The 20,766-nt window shown below is 36.2% G+C and overlaps 1 protein-coding gene and 1 pseudogene across 1 annotated transcript in view; one reads left to right on the forward strand and one right to left on the reverse strand.

Annotated features, from left to right (window-relative positions):
* Positions 1–13,776, forward strand: part of LOC124991086 (calcium-binding mitochondrial carrier protein SCaMC-1-like) — a 52,979-nt gene extending 39,203 nt beyond the window's left edge. The window contains exons 7-10 of the mRNA XM_047561802.1: positions 8,253–8,360; positions 10,465–10,632; positions 12,202–12,352; positions 13,464–13,776. Coding sequence (XP_047417758.1) covers positions 8,253–8,360; positions 10,465–10,632; positions 12,202–12,352; positions 13,464–13,639 — 603 coding nt within the window. The 3' untranslated portion in view covers positions 13,640–13,776. The remainder of the gene's footprint in view (positions 1–8,252; positions 8,361–10,464; positions 10,633–12,201; positions 12,353–13,463) is intronic.
* Positions 13,777–15,135: 1,359 nt separating this feature from the next.
* LOC124964764 (ribosome-recycling factor, mitochondrial-like) lies at positions 15,136–16,065 on the reverse strand (annotated as a pseudogene).
* Positions 16,066–20,766: the final 4,701 nt, after the last annotated feature.

Here is a 20,766-nt window from a genome sequence, read left to right on the forward strand (position 1 = left end):
ATGAGTTTGGGAGGTTTCCCTCCTCTTCTATTTCATGAAATACTTTGAGAAGTATCAGAATGAGCTCTTCTCTAAAGGTTTTGTAGAACTCGGCTGAGAACCCATCTGGTCCTGGACTTTTTTTTGTTGGTAGGCTTTTGATGACTTCTTCTATTTCATTACTTGAAATTGGTCTATTTAAATTGTGCATGTCCTCCTCGTTCAGTTTAGGCAATTCATATGTCTCTGGAAACTTGTTGATGTCTTTGAGATTTTCTATTTTGTTGGAGTATAGATTTTCAAAATAGCTTCTAATTATGTTTTGTATTTCAGTCGTGTCTGTTGTGATATTTCCTTGTTCATTCCGAATTTTAGTGATTTGGGTTTTCTTTCGTCTTCTCTTTGTTAGTGTGGCTAAAGGTTTATCAATTTTGTTGATTTTTTCGAAGAACCAACTATTTATTTTGTCAATTTTTTGTATTGCTTCTTTTGTTTCAATTTCGTTGATTTCAGCTCTGAGTTTAACTATTTCCTGTCTTCTACTACTTTTGGTGTTGGTCTGTTCTTCTTTTTCTAGGGCTTTGAGCTGTAGTGTTAGGTCGTTTATTTGTTGATTTCTACTTCTTTTTTTGAATGCACCCCATGAAATAAATCTTCCTCTAAGTACTACTTTCATAGTGTCCCAGAGATTTTGATATGATGTGTCTTTGTTCTCATTTACTTCTAAGAATTTTTTTATTTCCCTCCTGATGTCTTCTGTTATCCATTCATCATATAATAGTGTATTATTTAGTCTCCAGGTATTGGAGAAGTTTCTGTTTTTTATTCTGTCATTTATTTCTAATTTCAATCCATTATGATCTGATAGAGTACAAGGTAGTATCTCTATCTTGTATTTGCTAACAGTAGCTTTGTGGCATCAAATATGGTCTATTTTAGAGAAGGATCCATGTGCTGCTGAGAAGAAAGTGTATACGTTCTTTGTTGGATGGTATATTCTATATATGTCCGTTAAGTCTAAATTGCTGATTGTGTTGTTGAGATCTATAGTTTCTTTATTCAATTTTTGTTTGGACGATCTATCCAGTGGTGAGAGAGGTGTGTTAAAATCGCCTAGTATTATTGTGTTGTGGTCTATTTGATTTCTGGAATTGAGAAGGATTTGTTTGACGTACGTGGATGAGCCAATGTTCGGGGCATAGATATTTATGATTGTTATGTCTTGCTGATTTGTGCTTCCCTTAAGCAGCATGTAATGTCCTTCTTTATCCCTTCTGACTAGTTTTGGTTTGAAGTCCACATTATCTGAGATGAGGATGGATACTCCAGCTTTTTTGCTGTGTCCGTGTGCATGGTATGTTTTTCCCCATCCTTTCACCTTTAGTCTATGGGTGTCTCTTTCTATGAGATGAGTCTCTTGCAGGCAGCATATTGTTGGATTTTTCTTTTTAATCCAATCTGCCAGTCTGTGTCTTTTGATTGATGAATTCAGGCCATTAACGTTCAAGGTTATTATTGTGATATGATTTGTATTCCCAGTCAATTGACTCATATTTGTTTTTGACATGATTTGGTTTCTCCTTTATTTGGCTATTCCTTTAGGCTAGCGCCTCCTGTTGCTGATTTGCATCGTTGTTTTTCATCTCTTCCTCATGGAATACTTTGCTGAGAATGTTCTGTAATGCTGGCTTTCTTTTTGTAAATTCCTTTAGCTTTTGTTTATCATGGAAGGATCTTATTTCATCGTCAAATTTGAAGGTAAGTTTTGCTGGGTATAAGATTCTTGGTTGGCATCCGTTTTCTTTCAGGGCTTGGTATATGTTGTTCCAGGCCCTTCTAGCTTTTAGGGTCTGGATTGAAAAATCTGCTGATATTCTTATTGGTTTCCCTCTGAATGTAATTTGATTCTTTTCTCTCGCGACCTTTAAAATTCTGTCTTTATTTTGTATGTTAGGTATTTTCATAATAATGTGCCTTGGTGTGGGTCTGTTGTAATTTTGTGTATTTGGAGTCCTATAAGCCTCTTGTACTTGGTTTTCTATTTCATTCTTCAGATTTGGGAAATTTTCTGATATTATTTCATTGAATAGATTGTTCATTCCTTTGGTTTGTTTCTCTAAGCCTTCCTCAATCCCAATAATTCTCAAATTTGGCCTTTTCATGATATCCCATAGTTCTTGGAGATTCTATTCATGATTTCTTACCATCTTCTCTTTTTGGTCAACTTTGTTTTCAAGGATAAATATTTTGTCTTCAATATCTGAGGTTCTGTCTTCCAGGTGTTCTATCCTATTGGTTATGCTTTCTATGGAGTTCTTAATTTGGTTTATTGTTTCCTTCATTTCAAGGATTTCTGTTTGGTTTTTTTCAATATCTCTAACTCTTTATTGAAATGGTCTTTTGCTTCCTGTATTTGCTCTTTTAACTGTCGATTGGTGTGATCATTCAATGCCTGCATTTGCTCTTTCATCTCATCATTCAATGCCTGCATTTGCTTTCATCTCATCGTTTGCTTCCCTGATCATTTTAATTATGTACATTCTGAACTCCCTTTCTGTCATTTCTTCTGCCATGCTGTCATTGGATTTTATTGATGAAACATCTAGATTTGTTTGGGGCAGTTTCTTCCCTTGTTTTCTCATATTGATCAGGAATCAGTGAACCATTAAGATATTGCAGATTTCTTCTATTGACTTATAATGTCCCTGAAAATTGCTAGTATATCCCCTCTTATCCTTCAGTAGCCCGAAGTCTTGGAGGAAGTTGGTAATGCGGTGCTCCACAAGGAAGCTGCCTCTATAGGGGTAGTGACCTTCAGGTGGGGTATATTCCCTGATAGTGGGCAGAGGTGCTTCCACTTGTTGACCAATGGTAATCTAAAGGGGAACTAGGCTGCAGGCTGAGGCAAGGCCTGTTTGTGCCTGTGTCTCTGGTTTTACTGACCTTGTGGGAATACCTCACCCAGCAGGGAAGACTCGCCTGGTGGGGAGGTCTCGCTGGTCAGTTCCCCTCAATCTACAACAACCGCCTGGGCTGTTGTTCCTCTGCAATGTTCCCAGGGGCCCAGACCTACCTCCTGGGCATGGGAGCCTCACCCTTTGCAGCCAAGTCTCCTTAGGCTGCCTGTCCTCAGAGAATCTGCCCACAGTCCTGGAAACTTTGCTCTGCCCTAAGCGTGTCTCAATGCGGCTCTTCCACTAAGAAGCCACCTAGGTCCTGGGACCCTGCTCTGCACCTAATCACCTGGCTATGCGGCCCCTTCTCTGAGCCGCCACCTGGAGCCCCGTACAGTTGCTCCGAGATCCAGCGACCCGCCACACACCTTTTCCTCCGGATAGCCGCCCGGTGTTCCGACGCGGTCACTAGAAGTCCAAGCAACTCACTTCACGTCTCCTCCTCCCACCAAGCACCCGTAGCCCTAGGCAGTCACTCCGAGTCCAAGTGACCCTCCCTGTTCCTCCTCCTCCTCAGGGTAGCCCCCCGGGTGTTCAGGAACAGTTGCCCCGAGACCAAGCGACCCACCACGCTCCTCCTCCGGGCAGGCCCCTGGTGTTCAGGAGCAGTCGCTTTGAGTCCAAACAACTCACCACTCGCCTCCTCCTCTGAGCAGCCCCCGGAGCTCTGGTGCAGTCACTCCTAGACCAAGCGACCCCCCACGCTCCTCCTCTTCCTCCGGGCAGCCCCCGGGTGTTCAGGAGTGGTTGCTCTGAGTCCAAACAGCTCGCCATGCAGCTCCTCCTCTAGGCAGCCTCCCGGAGCCCCAGTGGTTGCTCCGAGTCCCAGTGCTGTGCTGAGTTGCCTCCCCCACGATGCTCCCAGTTGCCCGTGTTTACTGCTCCAGCAGGGGGAGGGGCGTCTCTCCGAGCAACTCTACTTCACAAAGTTCCCTGTGTTCCGGGACTACCGCCCCATCCAGGATGCCTCCCCAACGGGAGAGACTCACCCAGTGACTTTGAGTTGGTCCCAAGTCTCTCAATATCTCCTCTTTTGAATCCTGAGTCCTGGAGCAACATGAAATGCAGCCACCGTCTAGTCCGCCATCTTGAAACCGCCCTTAAGTTTTGTTTTGTTAATGTGTTATATCACAGTGATGGATTTGAGTATGTCAAACCATCTTTGAATCCCAGGGATAAATAACACTTGATCATAATGTGTTATACTTTAAATGAGCAGTTGAATTTGGCTTTCTTGTGTTTTATTGAGTGAGGATTTTTACATACATGTTTATTTGGGATATTGGTCTGTAGTTTTCTCTCTTTTTGGCATCCTTGTCTGCTTTGGAATCAGTGTGATGCTTGCCTCATAAAGTGAATTTGGGAGTATTCCTCTTCTATTTAAAAAAAAGTTTTGAGAAAGATTGACATTAATTCCTTACATGTTTGGTAGAAATCATCCCAAAATCCATCTGGTCATTGTCTGTTCTTTGTTGGGAGGTTTTTGATTGATGATGCAGTTTCCTTATTTATGATTGGTCTGTCAGGTTTTCTATTTCTCTTCCTTCTTTTCCTCCTACTTTTTCTCCTTTCAGTACTGGGGACTGAACCTAGGTCCTTGCACATGCTAGACAAGAGCTCTACCACTGAGAAATGTCTCCAGTCTTTTAAATTCTATTTTGGACAGAGTCTTACTAAGTTACTCAGGTTGGCCTCTAACTTGCCATCCTCCTACTCAGCCTCCCAAGTAGCTTATATTATAGGCAGGCTAGCTGGCTTCTTTTTTTTTAAACTCAGGAAATAAAGTTTTACTATATGAAATTTATATTTGTTAATGGCAATAATCTCTTTAGCAATGTGCCTCCTTGGCCACACTATTTTATGTACTCCTTTTTCTGGCCAATCTGTAAATTTTAAAAATATTTCCACTCTGCTCCTTTTTGATTCCAAGTCTCACTGCAAATTTGGCTAAAAGCAGTCCATTAAGCTTTCTTTGAACATTTTGCCATCGGGTGAACTAGTTCATCACCTTTAAACTTGACCTCCCACAAAGTCCAAGGGCATGGGCAACATGCAACCAGATTATTTTTCACAGTTAACAACAGTGGCCTTTAATTCAATTCCGAACAGAGTCTTCATTTCCATTGCAAACCTCATCAGTATTACTTTATATTCCACATTTCTCTCAGCATTCTGAGCCCTCACCAGAATCCCCTATTAGACTCTACTTACAATATACTAGTCTTTCTCTAGCCTGCTTCTTTAAGCTCTTCCAAACTTTTCCCATAAATAAATTCAAAAGGCTCATCTACATTAGTTGATATAGTCACAACAGTAGTCTTGTTTCTCAGTACTTATTTTCTGCTTTAGTCAGCTTCTTGTTACTATAACAAAATATTTGAGTCATGTTGTCATGTCAGAGGAAATGTTGACTGCTTTCACATATGACTATGTTTTCTTAAAACATAAATTCTTGAATAAGAAAATGATCTCATTAAATCAACTCTTTTAGAGTAGGTGGCAGAAGAGTTAATCAATGGGATGGCATCAAATTAAAAAACTTCTGTACAGCAAAGGAAATAATTAGGAATGAGAAGAGAGAACCTACAGGATGGAAAAAAATCTTTGCTAGCTACTCTTCTACAGAGGATTAATATATAGAATACATAAAGAACTAAAAAAACCCTTTATACCAAAAATCAAATAACCCAATTATTAAATGGGCAAATGAATCAGACATTCTCAAAAGAAGAAACATAAATGGTCAATAAATATATGAAAAAAAGTTCAACATCATTAGCAATTAGGGAATTGCATCAAAATTACACCAGTCAGAATGGCAGTCATCAAGAATACAAGAAATTCCTATATTCATATATGAATGCATTTGGGAGCTTGGGATATAGCTCAGTTGGTCGAGTGCTTGCCTCGCAAGCACAAGGTCCTGGATTCAATCCCTAGCACTGCAAAAACAAACAAACAAACAAAAAATACGCCATATATGAATGCATGACCAGTGTAACCTCCCATCATGTACAACCACAAGAATGGGATCCTAATTAGAATAAGTTATACTCCATGTATGTATAATAGGTCAAAATATACTCTACTATCATGTATATCTAAAAAGAACAAATAAAAATATGGGGAAAAAATACAAAAAAATAATAAACACTGGAGAGGATGTGGAGGAAAAGGAACCCTTATACATTGTTGGTGGGATTATAAATTAGTACAACCACTGTGCAAGTCAGTATGGGGGCTCCTCAAAAGAACCACTATGTGACCCAACTGTACCTCTCCTCAGTATTTATCCTGAGAATTAAAGTCATCATACTACAGTAATACATGCATACCCATGTTTATAGCAGCACAATTCACAATAGTCAAACTATGGAACCAACCTAGGTATCCATAGATGAATGGATAAAGACAATATGGTATACATACACAAGAGAGATTTATTTAGTCATAAAGAAAAAATGAAATTATGTCATTTGCAGGAAATGGATGAAACTAGAGGCTATCATTTTAACAAAATAAGTCAAACTCAGTCAGTTAAGGGTCCTATGTTTTCTTTCATATGTGGAAACTAGAGAAGAAAAGGAAAAGAAAGGTGGGGGCAGATCTCATGAGAATCAAAGGGATATCAGTAGAGGGACCAAGAGGTGGTAGGCAGGAAAGGAGCGTGGAAGTGCTGGGGAGTGATATTGGCCAAATTATATTGTTATATTATGTGCATGTACAAATATGTAACAACAGTTCCTATCAATATGTACAACTATAATGCACCAATAAAAAATGTGGAAAAAAATTTAGAAAGTAGATGGGAGGAATTGCTGTCAATCTAATGGGTTTAATAGTTCATATACAAAGTCTGGGGATCAGAAATAATATTTTGTGGCTGAGTAACTATAGATTAATTCATCTTTAGGCAGAATTCTGGAAGCATCTGTAAAACTGGAAAATTACTTCTTTACTTTTCTCAGGCAAAACTTTACTAAATATATTTCCCAAATACTTTAAAATTAAATTATATTCACATAAGTAGGTTTATTAAAATATATGAAATATTGAAATAAAACCATAAATGTAAAGGTTAGGTTCTTCTTGACTATATTTACTCTGGTGTTAATCTGTTTGGAAGGGCTGCAGACTTAAGGGTACCCAGAGGTCAGTTGTAGAATTTTTTTTGTTAGATGGTTCCTTAACAGCTACTGGTAATTCATTTTAGTTTTCAGTTGGATGAAGTGGCTCTTTTAGAGTAGGTGGTAAAGTCAGGCATTTAAGCTTATCTTCAGACTTTCCCTTCAACCCCTTCAGAGACTTTTTCTTTTAGTCACCCACTGAAAGCCCTCTTCCTTTGTCAGGAAAGTTCAGCCATTCCCTTTTCCCTTCATGCCCTAACCTCTAATGATTGCTTGGTTCTATGAAGATAGGGGGACTCCCAGGACATGAGAATTTTAATACATTTGATTGATATTCTGAAGACATATTTGTAAGGACGTGAAAGGGGGTGGGCTTTGTTCATGGTTCATTTCTCATTTAAATTACATATTCCATTCATGTGTTATGATTTACATTAGTTCTTGTTGAAGCTTCACTTTTAGCCTTAGATTTCTGTTTTCCTTTTTTCTACATGTTCTTAAAGAGTTTACCCATTACTTGAGCTAACTGGAATAAACTGTGCCTTATAACTAAAAAGAACCTCTCATGTTTTTACTGTTCCTGATTATCCAGTAACCAAACAATGTTAAGTGTCTTCTACATGGAAGGCATAATGCTAAAAAGAGATAAAAGGCACAATCAATCCTGTTGGGCGCCGTGGTGGTCTGCCTGTAATCCCAGCTACTCAGAAGGCTGAGGCAGAAGGATCACAAGTTCAGGGTCAGCCTGGGCAATGTAGTGAGATCCTGTCTCAAAAAAAAAAAAAAAAAAAAAAAAAAAACCAACAACAATGGTCTGGAGATGTAACTCAATGGTAGAATTTCCCTGGGTTCAATTCTCAGTACTGGGGGTGAGGGGGGAGGATACAATCCCTGTCCCCTTTGTGTCATTTGCATGCCACTTATGAAATATCACATTCATGAATACGCTTAAGTACTTTAACACTGCTATTAGTTTATTCTGAAAAGGAAAAGGAAAAAGGAGGCTGAACAGAGGACTTTTTCTTAACTTTGGGATACAAATAATTGGAATCAGGTATTCTACTGGGTTGTGCTAGTATCATGTATCTGGTATATGTTTTAATATAAATTTATGCTCTTAATGTTATAAATTTAGAAACACTGTATTACATTTCATTAATACTACACATTTTTAATGCTTTTGTTTGTGCAGTATAAGAAATGGCTTAGTTTCGAAGGTTCTTATACAGGAGTTTTTGAAAGATTTATAGCTGGTTCATTGGCTGGAGCAACTGCCCAGACCTGTATTTATCCTATGGAGGTATGTATTATTATAAAATTTTAACTAAATCCATGTTTTAATGGAAATTTTAACTTCTTATGAATGAATTCCAGATCAGCATTTTATATAATAATATAATAAATAATTTTCAAGCTACAGGTTTTAAACCTTATGTCTCTTGATCTTAGTAGGTGTTTTTTTAAGACATCTACTTTAGTATTGTAGATGGACAAGAAGATAAACAGTTTTATTAATTATTTGATTGATGGAAGGATAGAATCACTTGTTTAGTAATCAGGCAAATTTGGATAGCATACCCACTAGGTTTAAGGTACTTAGCTAGCTATTATGCAGGATCCAGAGAAGAGTCAGACAGGGATTTTGATCATGTAATTTATAGTCTAGAAGGGAAAATGAATACATCAGTAATGATGATTCAAAATAGAAAAAGTAAATTCTAGGAGAGAAATTCATATACCATGTTATGGAAACTCAAAGGGGAGAAATAATTTCTAACTAGGAATTTCATGAAAGCCAGGAATAAAATGTATGAGCTTGGCTTAGAATTTGGATATGGAGGGATTATGAGGAAGGGCATTTTAGGCAGAAATAACAGCTTGAGCAAAGGAATAGAAGTTAAAAAAAGTCAGTATTAATTTTGGACTGGACATAGTATAGGTGAAAGGTTGGGGTACAATCAGAAAGTCTCTTGAATTTAACTTCAGTTCCTCAAAAAATAAGAAGCCATTAATGACTTTGGAGCCTGCAGTATGATCTTTGTTATTGTCTTTTTTTCTTTCTTGTCTTGCCTTGTTTTTTGAGAAGAGAATACAGAGATGAGAAGACAAGATATTGTCCTCAGTTAGAGAAATGATAATAAGAGCTCAAATGATAGGAAAAATTGGCTCTTAGAGTTCTTGTGAGAATGGACAACTTGAAAAATGGAAAATAGGGAACAGGGAAGGAAGAAAGCAAAGCTCTCTATGGGCTCTGTGTCTGAGTGTTAAGGAGAGTTCCAACTAGGTTAGATTCCTAATAGAGGTAGAGGATGGAGAAAGGGAACCAGACTCTTGAGAGGTAATGAGATCAGATTTGCATATATTTAATTTTAGCCGTTGTGGGACAACCATGTTATGATTTTTAACAGGCAAGATGCAAATGTGATACCAAGAGTTGAGATTCAAATCATAGTATATCACCTGCAGAGAGAGATGTTAATTGAAGTCATGAGATATTCCCTAAGGAAAATGCTTTTTTTTTTTTTTTAATGCTGAGAAGAAAACTTTTGAGATCTTAATTTAGGGAGTAAGAAGAGAAAATAAAAACATGACAGTGAAGATTTACTTGGTAAGAGGAAAGCACACTGCCTTGAAGAGGACAGAAAATTTTAAGAATGGGTCCTGTAGAAAGATTCATGAAGCAAAAGACTTCCTATTGACTGCACAGAGGTAGCCCCACCAAGTTACACAGTTTGCCCAATCAAGATAAGATTTGTTCTTTTTTGTCTTCCCTGTTTGGGAGAGCCATTTCTCCAAGCATATGTAGAGTGCCCTTAAATTAAGTTAATGGAAATTAAGACAAAGAGTGAGACTATTACAATTGTATCTGGCTTGGGAATATTGATCATATAGAAGCAGCTGGAGCCTGCTGTTGCCTTCATAGCTTCTGTTGATGTCACTACTTTATGAGCACAGAATGGACCCAAGTTATATTGTTATAGCTTAGAAGTCTTACCGTTTCCCTGAGTGTGCATTTTAAGCATATATAGAATTCATTTTTCATATTAGTTCTTCACTTTAACATGACCACATTATTTTTTAACCTGAGTTTTGGCTATGTTTGCTTTATTTTATACCAACAACATTTATTTCAAATGAATTTGTTTCAGAACATGTTGCCTTATAGCACATTAAAAACATACTGCTTAATTTTCTTATTTGAATATTTTAAAAAACTTTATACTCTATTTGTTGTTGCTAATTAATACCTAACTGTTGAAAGTTACAGTTATTACTTATGGTTGTTTTCTTTTTTGGTTTCTATAAAAGTTTGCGAACATCATGGTACAGTAAACCTCACTGGATTGCCAAATGACCAGGGTGAATCTAATCAATATATTTTCATTATGTTCTTTTACATGTAGGTAATAAAGACCAGACTGACTGTAGCTAACACTGGAGAGTATTCAGGGATTATGGATTGTTGCAAGAAGCTTCTGAAACAAGAGGGTTTCCGAACTTTTTTTAAAGGCCATGTTCCTAACTTGCTGGGCATTGTACCATATGCAGGCTTAGATCTTGCTGTTTATGAGGTGAGTTCATTCTCAAAATGTGACATTATGGGTTAAATTTGAAACTATGCACAACAACAGTTTTTTATTCTAAAAATATGATTATAAATGACTTTTCATGAAGCAGCTTTGACTGAGGAGTGAATTCAATGTTTTTATTTTGTTTTATATGTATTCTAATAATTTTAGTTGTTTGTTTTTGGTGAATTAGTTCTTGGCAGTGATTATAGATCAATATTCTGATAATATGGTGGTTTTCAACCCTGGATGCATAATTGAAATTGTCTACATGTACATCTTTTAAAAAATAAGATTCTTGAACTATTTCCTGAGACATTCTGATTTAATTATCCTAGGAAGAGGTCTGGGATTCAGGTTTTTTAACTGCCTGAAAGAATCTGATATGCAGCTAAGATTCAGAAAATCAAAATATTATTGCCAGCTGGGAAGATTAGACGTAAGGAGAGAAATAACAGGGTTGGAGATGAGAGCTAGCATGGAGATAGGGCAGAAATCCCGACAGTGCTGTCCTGATGAGGCAGGATTCCAGGGTACCCCACTTTCAGCCAGACATTTCCTATATTTGTCTCAGGAAGATCATCTTAACAACATTCACCATTTGGTCATAAGAACAAGGTGGGAGTGAATGATTAGAATAACTCAGATTCATTGTCAATATGGTAAGAATAGCTGTCTAGGTATAGGCCTGTGGTATTTTTGACAAGTAGTACCTCCATCATGTGAAAAATAGCTAATCTCATTTATCACTTTAACAAATACAATTATATTTTTGTAGATGTTTAAAGTATTGAATATTATGGCACATATTTTCCTTTTCTTTTTGTTTCCTGGTTTCTGTGATTTTTCTTAAAATAAGTGTATTGCTATTGTTTATGTTGGGTTTTCTCCATTCTTTTACATCTATGGTGTAATATCTGTGGCTTTCATACTAGTGTACCACTTCTTTTTTTATTGGTATATGCTTTAATAAATGAACATTCGAAAAACAGTGATGTTTTAAACCTATTATTTCTAAATAATATTTTTCTAGCCACTTTTATTCAAGGGAAAGCGAATTTGAAAAGAGTAGTCTCTCTTAAAAGCTGAGAAAGTGTGGTTGTGTTAACCTGTAGTAGATTTTGCAGTCTTCCTCTCTACAATATTTTGTTAATTCCTGAGAATCTTCAGGACTTTGTTCTAGTCTCTATCTTTAAAACCAAAATAAATAAGCAAAGGAAAACAAAACAAAATACCCCCCCAAAACAAAACAAAAATAAAACACAGAGAAACACACACAAAGGAGAACTCAAAATTCAGGTTATTTATTTGAAAACATTTGTGCATCATGTTCCTGATATGACAGTGCAGTAACCCTCTATATTAAAGTTTTTTTGTTTTTAATTTTTTTAAGTTGTCAGTGGACCTTTATTTTCTTTATTTTTATGTGGTCCTGAGAATTGAACCCAGTGCCTCACACATGCTAAGCAAGCGCTCCACCACTGAACTACAACCGGAGCCACTGTACTAAAGTTTTATTCAACTTAGAGTTACATAGTATTTAAAGGATATTTATTATTCTCTCTCTGCCAGTTTTTGAAGAATTATTGGCTGGAGCAGAATGCAGGAGACTCTGTAAACCCTGGGATAATAATTTTGCTGGGCTGTAGTACGCTGTCTCACACTTGTGGTCAGTTAGTCAGCTTCCCTCTGTATCTTGTTAGAACTCGCATGCAGGCCGAAGGTAAGTTTTCTCTTTTTGATGAAGTAATAACTAAGAAGTATGTTTTAAATAAGTATAAATTAATGATTTCCAAAACAGAATAACTGTAGAACTGATGAATAAAGCAAAAGTTAACTCTGATTTAAAGCATAAATACTGAATTAATCATTTTATTGACTAGTAGCTTTTGTGAGTTGTAGGTTTTATTTCTTCTCCAAAACTCTGTTTGGAACTCTTCACATTTTCTTCGGCAACTGATGATCTTATTGAGGAATTTTCTTTTTTTAATTAAAAAATACCGTGTAGAACAATAGAAAAGGTTTTGTCACTTCAAACTGAATCAAAGGTTGCCCCATAGGAACATACAGTTTTTTCTTGGTTCTGCTATCACCATCATGTTCCACATCAGGAACTTAATATATTTGTGGAATTGAACTCAGTTACATTGTATTTCAGTGTTCTTAAGGAGAGGTTATTAAACAGAAGGATGGTATTTGCTTCGTTCCTCTCGGAGTGAAATTTAGGGATTTGGATTTTAAGAAAATACCTTTATAACTTTTAACATAATCCTATAATCTTCTTGAGTGAACCATTTAAAGGGTTATGTGGAAAGTGATATTCTTTTACATTCTCTTTCTTCCTCTTTTTTTAGTTAGACCTTGGGATTTGATTTATATTGCAGCTGAGGTGGAGAATTTCCCTATCCCTTCCACCTTACATCCATTCATCTATCCAACTACCTGTGTCATATGCAATTCCAAATGCTTCTTGGAGGTCCCTTGTGAAAGACTTTCAACTTCTTTGATAGAACTTTCTGAAGTCATGGAAATATTTTCTATCTGTACTGTCTACTACAGTGGCCATTAAACATGTGTGGCTGGCTCTCCAGCACTTGAAATGTTACTAATGTGACCAAGGAGCTGAGTTTGTAGTTTTTTAAAATTTTAATTAAATCTCAATAGTCATATGTGTTTAGTAGATACCATATTGAACAGCACAGGACTATTCTATATGTAGGAAGAGAAGCGTACTCTGAAGTAATTTTAACTTCTGTAAATCCTAATTTGTCATTGAACTATCTTAATGTGTAAAGATTAAATACTGAATTATGCTGATCTTTTTAAATTTATAGCCCCGGTGGGAAAAGAAACACCAACTATGATTCAGCTCATTCAAGAAATATATAAAAGAGAAGGAATAAGAGGATTTTACAGGGGTATCACCCCTAACATCATAAAGTTGCTTCCTGCAGTAGTCATCGGCTGTGTGGTTTATGAAAGAGTGAAACCAATTTTGGGAGTAACCTAGAAGTGAAATATCAAATTATTGTCGTTGTCAAAATCACTGAATTATAAGATAATGTCTGGGTTATAAGAGACCATAACCTTTTTTCTAAAAGGAAAGAAGTATCAAATAACTTAAAATATTTTCTCTTTATTTTATCTATTATAAAATATATAAATTAAACAATAATTTTGGTAAAGTTCTTTAATAATTTTAAATCCTTAATTTAATAATTTTAAATCCAAATTCTTTTTACATTTCCTGCCACTCTCTCTTGATTCCTAACTCAAGACTTATTTTTGATTGGAATATATCATAGAATAACATAAAACATTTGGTCAGTTGTAAGAGTTTATGTTAGCCTTTTTGTATTTAAAAACTTTTTTTAAAGCTGAGCTTTAAAAAATATCAGTGCATTTAAAATTGATGTTTCTGTTAATCACTGGAGTCTCTGTTTCTCTTTAAGCAAAATGGAAAGTCTCTTTCACAATTTCTTCTATCATATTGTAAATAGAATAATGATAACATTATTTACTACCCTAGTCACTTTAGTTTGTAAATATAAATATTGATGGCTCATTTCTTGATATTTTTAGCTTATATAAGCAAGTTGGCATGAGAAAAAGCATTGGAAAAATTTTATCTTCTAGTTGAAAACATTTTTTTTTTAGGTAGCTACTATGTGCAATTTATTTACAATGCAAAAATACAAATGTCTTCTATGTTCCAGGTATTATGCCAGTCACAAACTAATCAGCAAAATAATAATAATAATACTTAGGCTTAAAATAAAAGCATTAGATTGAACTGAGAATCAATACTGGAGGTTTTAGGTTAGAGTTAAGGAAGGGTTCCAGAGGACCTGATAAGAAAGGTGAATAGGCCTGGCCTGTTGGTGAGGAGTAGAAAAGTGGTCCAGGCAGAGATGGAGCATGTATGAAGTTGATCCACAGCAAAAACACTGTTCTTGTTGCTTTAAATACAGGTACTTAGAGACCATCCACCCCAGCCAACTCTGTCCTTTCTTTGTAGCTGTTATTCTTTCTAATTTATTTAGATTTTTTCATTTTGTGGAATTGGGCTTCTAGCAAAGGGAGGCCCACATCAGACTGAACAGAGTTTAAAATTAGAAACAGGGCCTGACTTACTGTTTAAAAAAGGAGGCTCCTGAGATGAGAAGCAGGTAGTGCAAAGCTTGCCAATGATCCCCATCTCTTGGTGACATCATGGTCAAGGCAAATGCCCCATAAAGACCCTTTTCCAGCAGCAGATGTTCTCTGAAGGTAACCATGCCAGAAGACTCAGAGTAGAATGAGCAGGTGGAAGGAGGAAGAGAATGAGCAAATCTGAGTGTCCCACTGGATGGTAGAGCCTTCCCTGAACTGACACCACAGTGACAGACTTCCATGTGGGTGGAGATAGGGGCAGGAGGGCCAATTTGCCACCTATGAGATCCATCAGAAACAGGCTGGAGTGTGGCTGGGTGCTGATGGACTTTGATCCAAGGAGTTTTTTGGTCTTCACTGCCAGTTGCCTGTCTAGCTTTGCAACTGTGTCATCAGCCATTTGGCTGATCTGCTTCTCTATGAGCCTAATGGTATCTTCCGAGGTCTTGTCCTTTGATTTCTTCAGCTTATTCATCGCATTGGTGCGAACCCTCAGTAGAGAGTCCTTTGCCTCGTTGGTATTCTGTTTGGCTAGTTTCACCAGCATTTCCCTGTGCTCCCTGGTTACTATGGGAATTGGTTCCCGAATTAGTGGCCCTTCCACTTCTGGGTTCAGATTCATTCCACTTTCTCTTATAGCATTGATAGCTGCAGCCAAACACTCTGGGAAGCTGGCCATATTCACCAAAATGAACTGTGGTGACTTCATGGAGATCTGGCTAATCTGGTTTACAGTAAGCTTTCCATCAGCAGTTACCACAGTAATGTGATCAAGGGATCCTGGTGAGGTCCTTATATTGAGAGTCTTATTGAAATTATCCTTGAGTGCTCTATCACAGTCTTCATTTCTTCATCCACCTCTTCCAAGTTGATTATATCCTCAATCAAGGTAATGTTAATATTCACTCTGGTTTGAGACTCTCCTTTTCCTTTAGCTAATATCACAGGTCAGGAAATGATAAAAGTCAAGATTTGGTCCCAAATCTGCCTAATTTTAAATCCAACTTTCCATTAGATCATCTCTACAAAATCTTTGGCTTTCTTGGTTGCAAAGTGGTGAACTGCTATAACTGGATAGGCCATGGTTGCAAAGTGGTGAACTGCTATAGATGGATAGGCCATGGTTGCAAAGTGGTGAACTGCTGTAGCTGGATATTGCCTATGGTTATGTTGTCTTCCACTCACTGTATTTAGTGTAATACCTGAAACAGGTCTGGTCAAGCCCGCAAGGTAATTGCAAAAGGCAGGATGGATCAAGCAGAAGAACTTTAATCCCAAAGTCATGACTGAAGACAATTCTTGTGAATATCCACTCTGATGGTAGGTCCTGGGCTCTTATTTCCAAGAACTCCTTCCATTATGCCTTGGTTTGCCAGGTTTTTGCTTAGAGAGAGTAGAGCACGCTCTTCAGCTGTCACCCAGGTTATTAGGGAAAGCCTCATGCAACAGCGGCCTTGAAAACATTTTTAAAAAAAGAATTAAAAAAATTAAATCCATTCTTTAATACTTACTGAAGCAATTCTTACTTAAGAGTTGGTTGAACTAACTCCTTGATATCCTAAATATTTGCTTCTACCTTTTATTTAAAAAAAAATCACAATCTCTGTGAAATTGCACTGAAGTATGAGAAGGTGGTAATGGGCTGTTTGACCACTAATGGAATGAAGTATTGTTAAGCTAGGCTAATTAAAGTCCAGGTTTTGATCCTTAGCCTTGGTTATCCAAAACATTTGACTTAATTTCCTCAAAATTATCAGTTTCTTGGTGCTAGGTTAACAATAATTCAAAAGACTGAGATATAGATCAGAATGCAAAGTCACTAACTTAGAGTGGAGCTTAATACTTATTATTAACCAAAGTACTATCATCTCTTCTCTAAAGCATATTGTTGCGCCAAGGGCTCTTTCTAGTACCACTCAACAAGCATCTGGCAGAGTGTGCCAAGAGAGACAGGGCTGAAGAGACAGGTGTTGGCACTTGGGACTTAAACACCAGCTGGAAATTAGGAAAATCCAGAAAGTAGAGTGAGAAGATCCAAAATCTATACACAAATTACTCTTAAATACTTGATTGATTCCTAACCTGTGTATAAGAGGGTAATATTCCAGTGAGTAAAACAGAAAGTGACAAAGGGATTTCAGCAGCTGCCTGATTCTGAGCAGATAAAGTTTGAAGTTCAAATCCTGCCAAGTTACTGGGGCATGGGTAATTCCTTGCAATTTCCACTGAAAACCCTGGAAGGGTCATGTTTTAGAAGTAAGTTCAGGATCATGGGCTAAAATAAACATGCCCTAACAAATCCTAAATCCTAGCCTCCATACAATTAAAATATCTGCCAGAGGTTTTAACACATCAGAAAAACAACAACAACAACAACAACAACAACAACAACAAAAGCCGTTAGTGACTACAACAAAATTTAGAACCTCTACAGTAAGTTATCAATAATGTCCAGAATTTTAAAAAATTATAGATGAAAAAGTAGGAAAACATCATTCATAACCAAGAGAAAAACATCATATATTAATAGATTCACAGGTAATCTGAGTGTTGGAATTAGCAGAGAAGGACATTAGATAGCTACCAGAAATAGGTTAGAGGATTTAAGGGGAAAATAGAATGGGTCAAAAGATGGGGAATTCTGGCAGAGAAATGAAAACCATAAAAGAACCAAGTAGAAATACTAGAATTGAAAAAATATCTGAAAAAACTCCTGAATATAGCTAATAACAATTAGTGAAGGCTGAAGAGTCAATGAACTTAAAGACAGATCAATAAAAATGATCTCATTTGAAGAACATGTGAAAATAACCAAGAGTTGTGGTGTATACCTTTAATAACAGCAATTTAGGAGGCTGAGGCAGGAGGATCACAAGTTCGAGGCCAGCCTTAGCAACTTTGCAAGACCCTGTCTCAAAGCAAAAATATAAAAAGAACTGGGGATGTAGCTCAGTGGTAAAGCATCCCCGGTTCAATCCCAAGTACTGAACAAACAAAACAAACACAACAAAGCAACCCGAACAAACAACAAAACAAGTGAAAATAGATTGGGGAAAAAAAGAGTTTCAGTGATCTGTGATACAATATTGACAGGTTGAATACATTTAATTAGAGCCAAGAAGATGAGGAATGAAAAAATAAAGTATAAAAAGTACTTAAATAAATAATGGTTCAAAATATACTCAATTTGGCGGAAGAAAAGTTTACAGATTAAAGGTACTCAGTAAACTTTAAGCAAGATAAAAGCAAATCATAACCGAACACATAAAAGTAAAACTACTGAAATCCAAAGATAAGATTCCAATCAACTTAAAATTCCAACCTGGTTCTTTTCCTCTGCTATTTTCTTGAGTCTCTAAGTTATACTTCACATTTTCATGTTGTCCAGTCAAAACCTCCTGTTATTTGAACATCTCTTTCTCAAGTTTTTTACTGTTTATTTTGTGGTCTTTTTGGTTTCAATAGGATTCATTACATTTTTTCTTCATAAAAATATGTGAAGGAATGTTACAATTTTCATTTACCTGTAGTAGGCACTTTTTGTACATTTATAGGAAATTGGTTACTATTGCTTTCTTCTTATAATACTTTAGCCTAAATGCTGATTTATTCATTTTTGTTAATCATAGTTGAATGAGATGAATTTTCTGGGTTAGAATCAGAAGTTAGAGTGAAGATAGTAGAAGTTTATCTTTTCCATTGTTCAAAATAGCAAAGAATTATAATAACTAATATGTTTAACAAAATACTAGTTTAAGTCCAACAGTGTAATATTAAACAGTTCTTTGAAATGATGCTATAGGAAAATATAAAGTAACAGGATAGTGTTAAACCAGCTGGGAAAAGCAGTATTCCAAATAGTATATTTAATTTCAGATTATTTTAGTGGAAAGATAAATATGCAATAAAGGAATTATATGATAAAGACAGTGAGAGAGAGTGGGGGAGGGAGGGAGGAGAGACAGAGGGAAATCATAACATGCACATATTTTACACAGGCAAAAGAGTGAAAGTTTATATGCCTAAATTAAATCTCTGGACAGTGGAACCATGAGTGTTTTTTCCTCTATGATTTTTTTGTATTTTTCACAATATGATAAATGTGTCAGTTTTTATAATCATAAATAAAACTACACAGATCACAATAAAATATCAAAAGACAGGCGCAGTGGTGCACCTGTAATCCAGCAGTCATAGGGCTGAGACAGAGGATTGCAAATTCCAGTCCAGCCTCAGCAACTTAGTAAGACCCTGTCTCAAAATAATAAAAGGGAATGAGACAGACATCATTACCCTATGTACATGTATGATTACACAATGGTATGAATCTTTACAACCATAGAAACGAAATGATGTACCCCATTTGTGTACAATGAATCAAAATGCAGTCTGTAAAAATAAATAAATAAATAAATAAATAAATAAATAAATAAATAAATAAAGGGATAGAGGTGTGGCTCAGTGGTAAAGTGCCCCTGAGTTCAAGCTAACCCCCCCACCCCCTGTACTGCAAGAAAAAAAGAATTTTAAAAAATTCTTTAATTGTGGATGGACACAATGCCTTTATTTATTTTTATGTAGTGCTGAGACTGGAACCCAGTGCCTCACCCATGCTAGGCAAGCACATTACCACTGAGCCACAACCCTAGCCCCCCACTACACACAAAAAAGAACTTTTAAACTAGATCTTGCTAAACCATCAAAAGAAATTGATACAAAGGAAAAAATTTAAGGTGAATGAAAAAACTCATTTTCATATAATGCAGCTAGCTAATAAAGCCTCCTCTTTATAAGAGTAACTGTCTTTGACAACTTTTAATTATAACTGCATTTTTAGGATAAAATAGGTGTATTTTAATTTATTTTTAAAACAGTAATTTTGTATTCGTTGATTCTCTTAGTCATCACCTTTTTTGTTCTCCTAGGGAGAGGATGTATTGTTTCAAAGCAAACTGTTGTCTCTAATGTTTATTTACTCACTCTGTCAGGTCTCAAAAGACTGCCAGGAAGTCTGAGCATTTCTGTGGGCAGCAGGAAATTCTTCTGTGCTTTACCAATACAACTGGCCAAAGAAAATTCTAACAGGTGCAGTAGTGGCCAACCTTACTTCAACTCATTCATGTACAATCCAGATTACTGTAGCCAAGTCATAATTAGACTGGTAATGATTTAGTAATTCAAATAATTTTTTTTAATTTAATGATAAAAATAACAAAAGTGGTCTTTTTACCTTGTTTTTTGGTAGCAATGTTAATATTTTTAGACCAATAGACTTGTTTTTAAGAAGTTCAATTTTGAATTTTTTGAAGACATATGACATTTAGTGTTATAGAATATTTTAAACATTTAAAACAGTTTTTTGAGCTAATATGCATTAGGGTATATGTCTCAAAATTCTTCCAGTAACCCTAGAGAAAGGCAGGAAAGGCATTAATCCAACCTTATACACAAAGAAATGGAAGCTTAGAGATATTTATTTTGTTAATTTGCTGGAAGTTAAAGATGTCTAAGAGGAAGAAATGGGAACTGAGGTGATGTTTGGAAATGACAAATTTATTGATCTGGGAGATGAAATTCCTAGACAATGTTAACTATTTCCCAGTGTCACTCTGAATTTATTCTTTGGGACTAATACTTCCATTGCTGTAGATGAAAGTTAGGGCAAGTCCCATGGTTTTTCCTATCACTTTCAGTTAATAAAAGATTCTTTTAAAAAGTAGCATTTTTGGCCCAGTGTAGTCATCAAAACTTCAACTTCAATTTAAAGCTAAAACTTCTTTCTTTCCCTCTGCTCAGGCCTGCTGTAGACTAAAAGTTTGCAGTGAGAGGTGAGCATGTTTGTGGGCTTTTGCTTTTTTCCTTCTAGGAGTCTTTCTCCAGCTGGCTAAGCACCTCAGAGTCACAACAGAGTAGAGAGGAGGTAAAAGGGCCGGTAGGCAGGTTCTTTCTTTCTTTCTTTCTTTCTTTCTTTCTTTATTTATTTTG

This window comes from Sciurus carolinensis, chromosome 1, assembly GCF_902686445.1.
Source record: "Sciurus carolinensis chromosome 1, mSciCar1.2, whole genome shotgun sequence".
Classification (NCBI taxonomy): domain Eukaryota; kingdom Metazoa; phylum Chordata; class Mammalia; order Rodentia; family Sciuridae; genus Sciurus; species Sciurus carolinensis.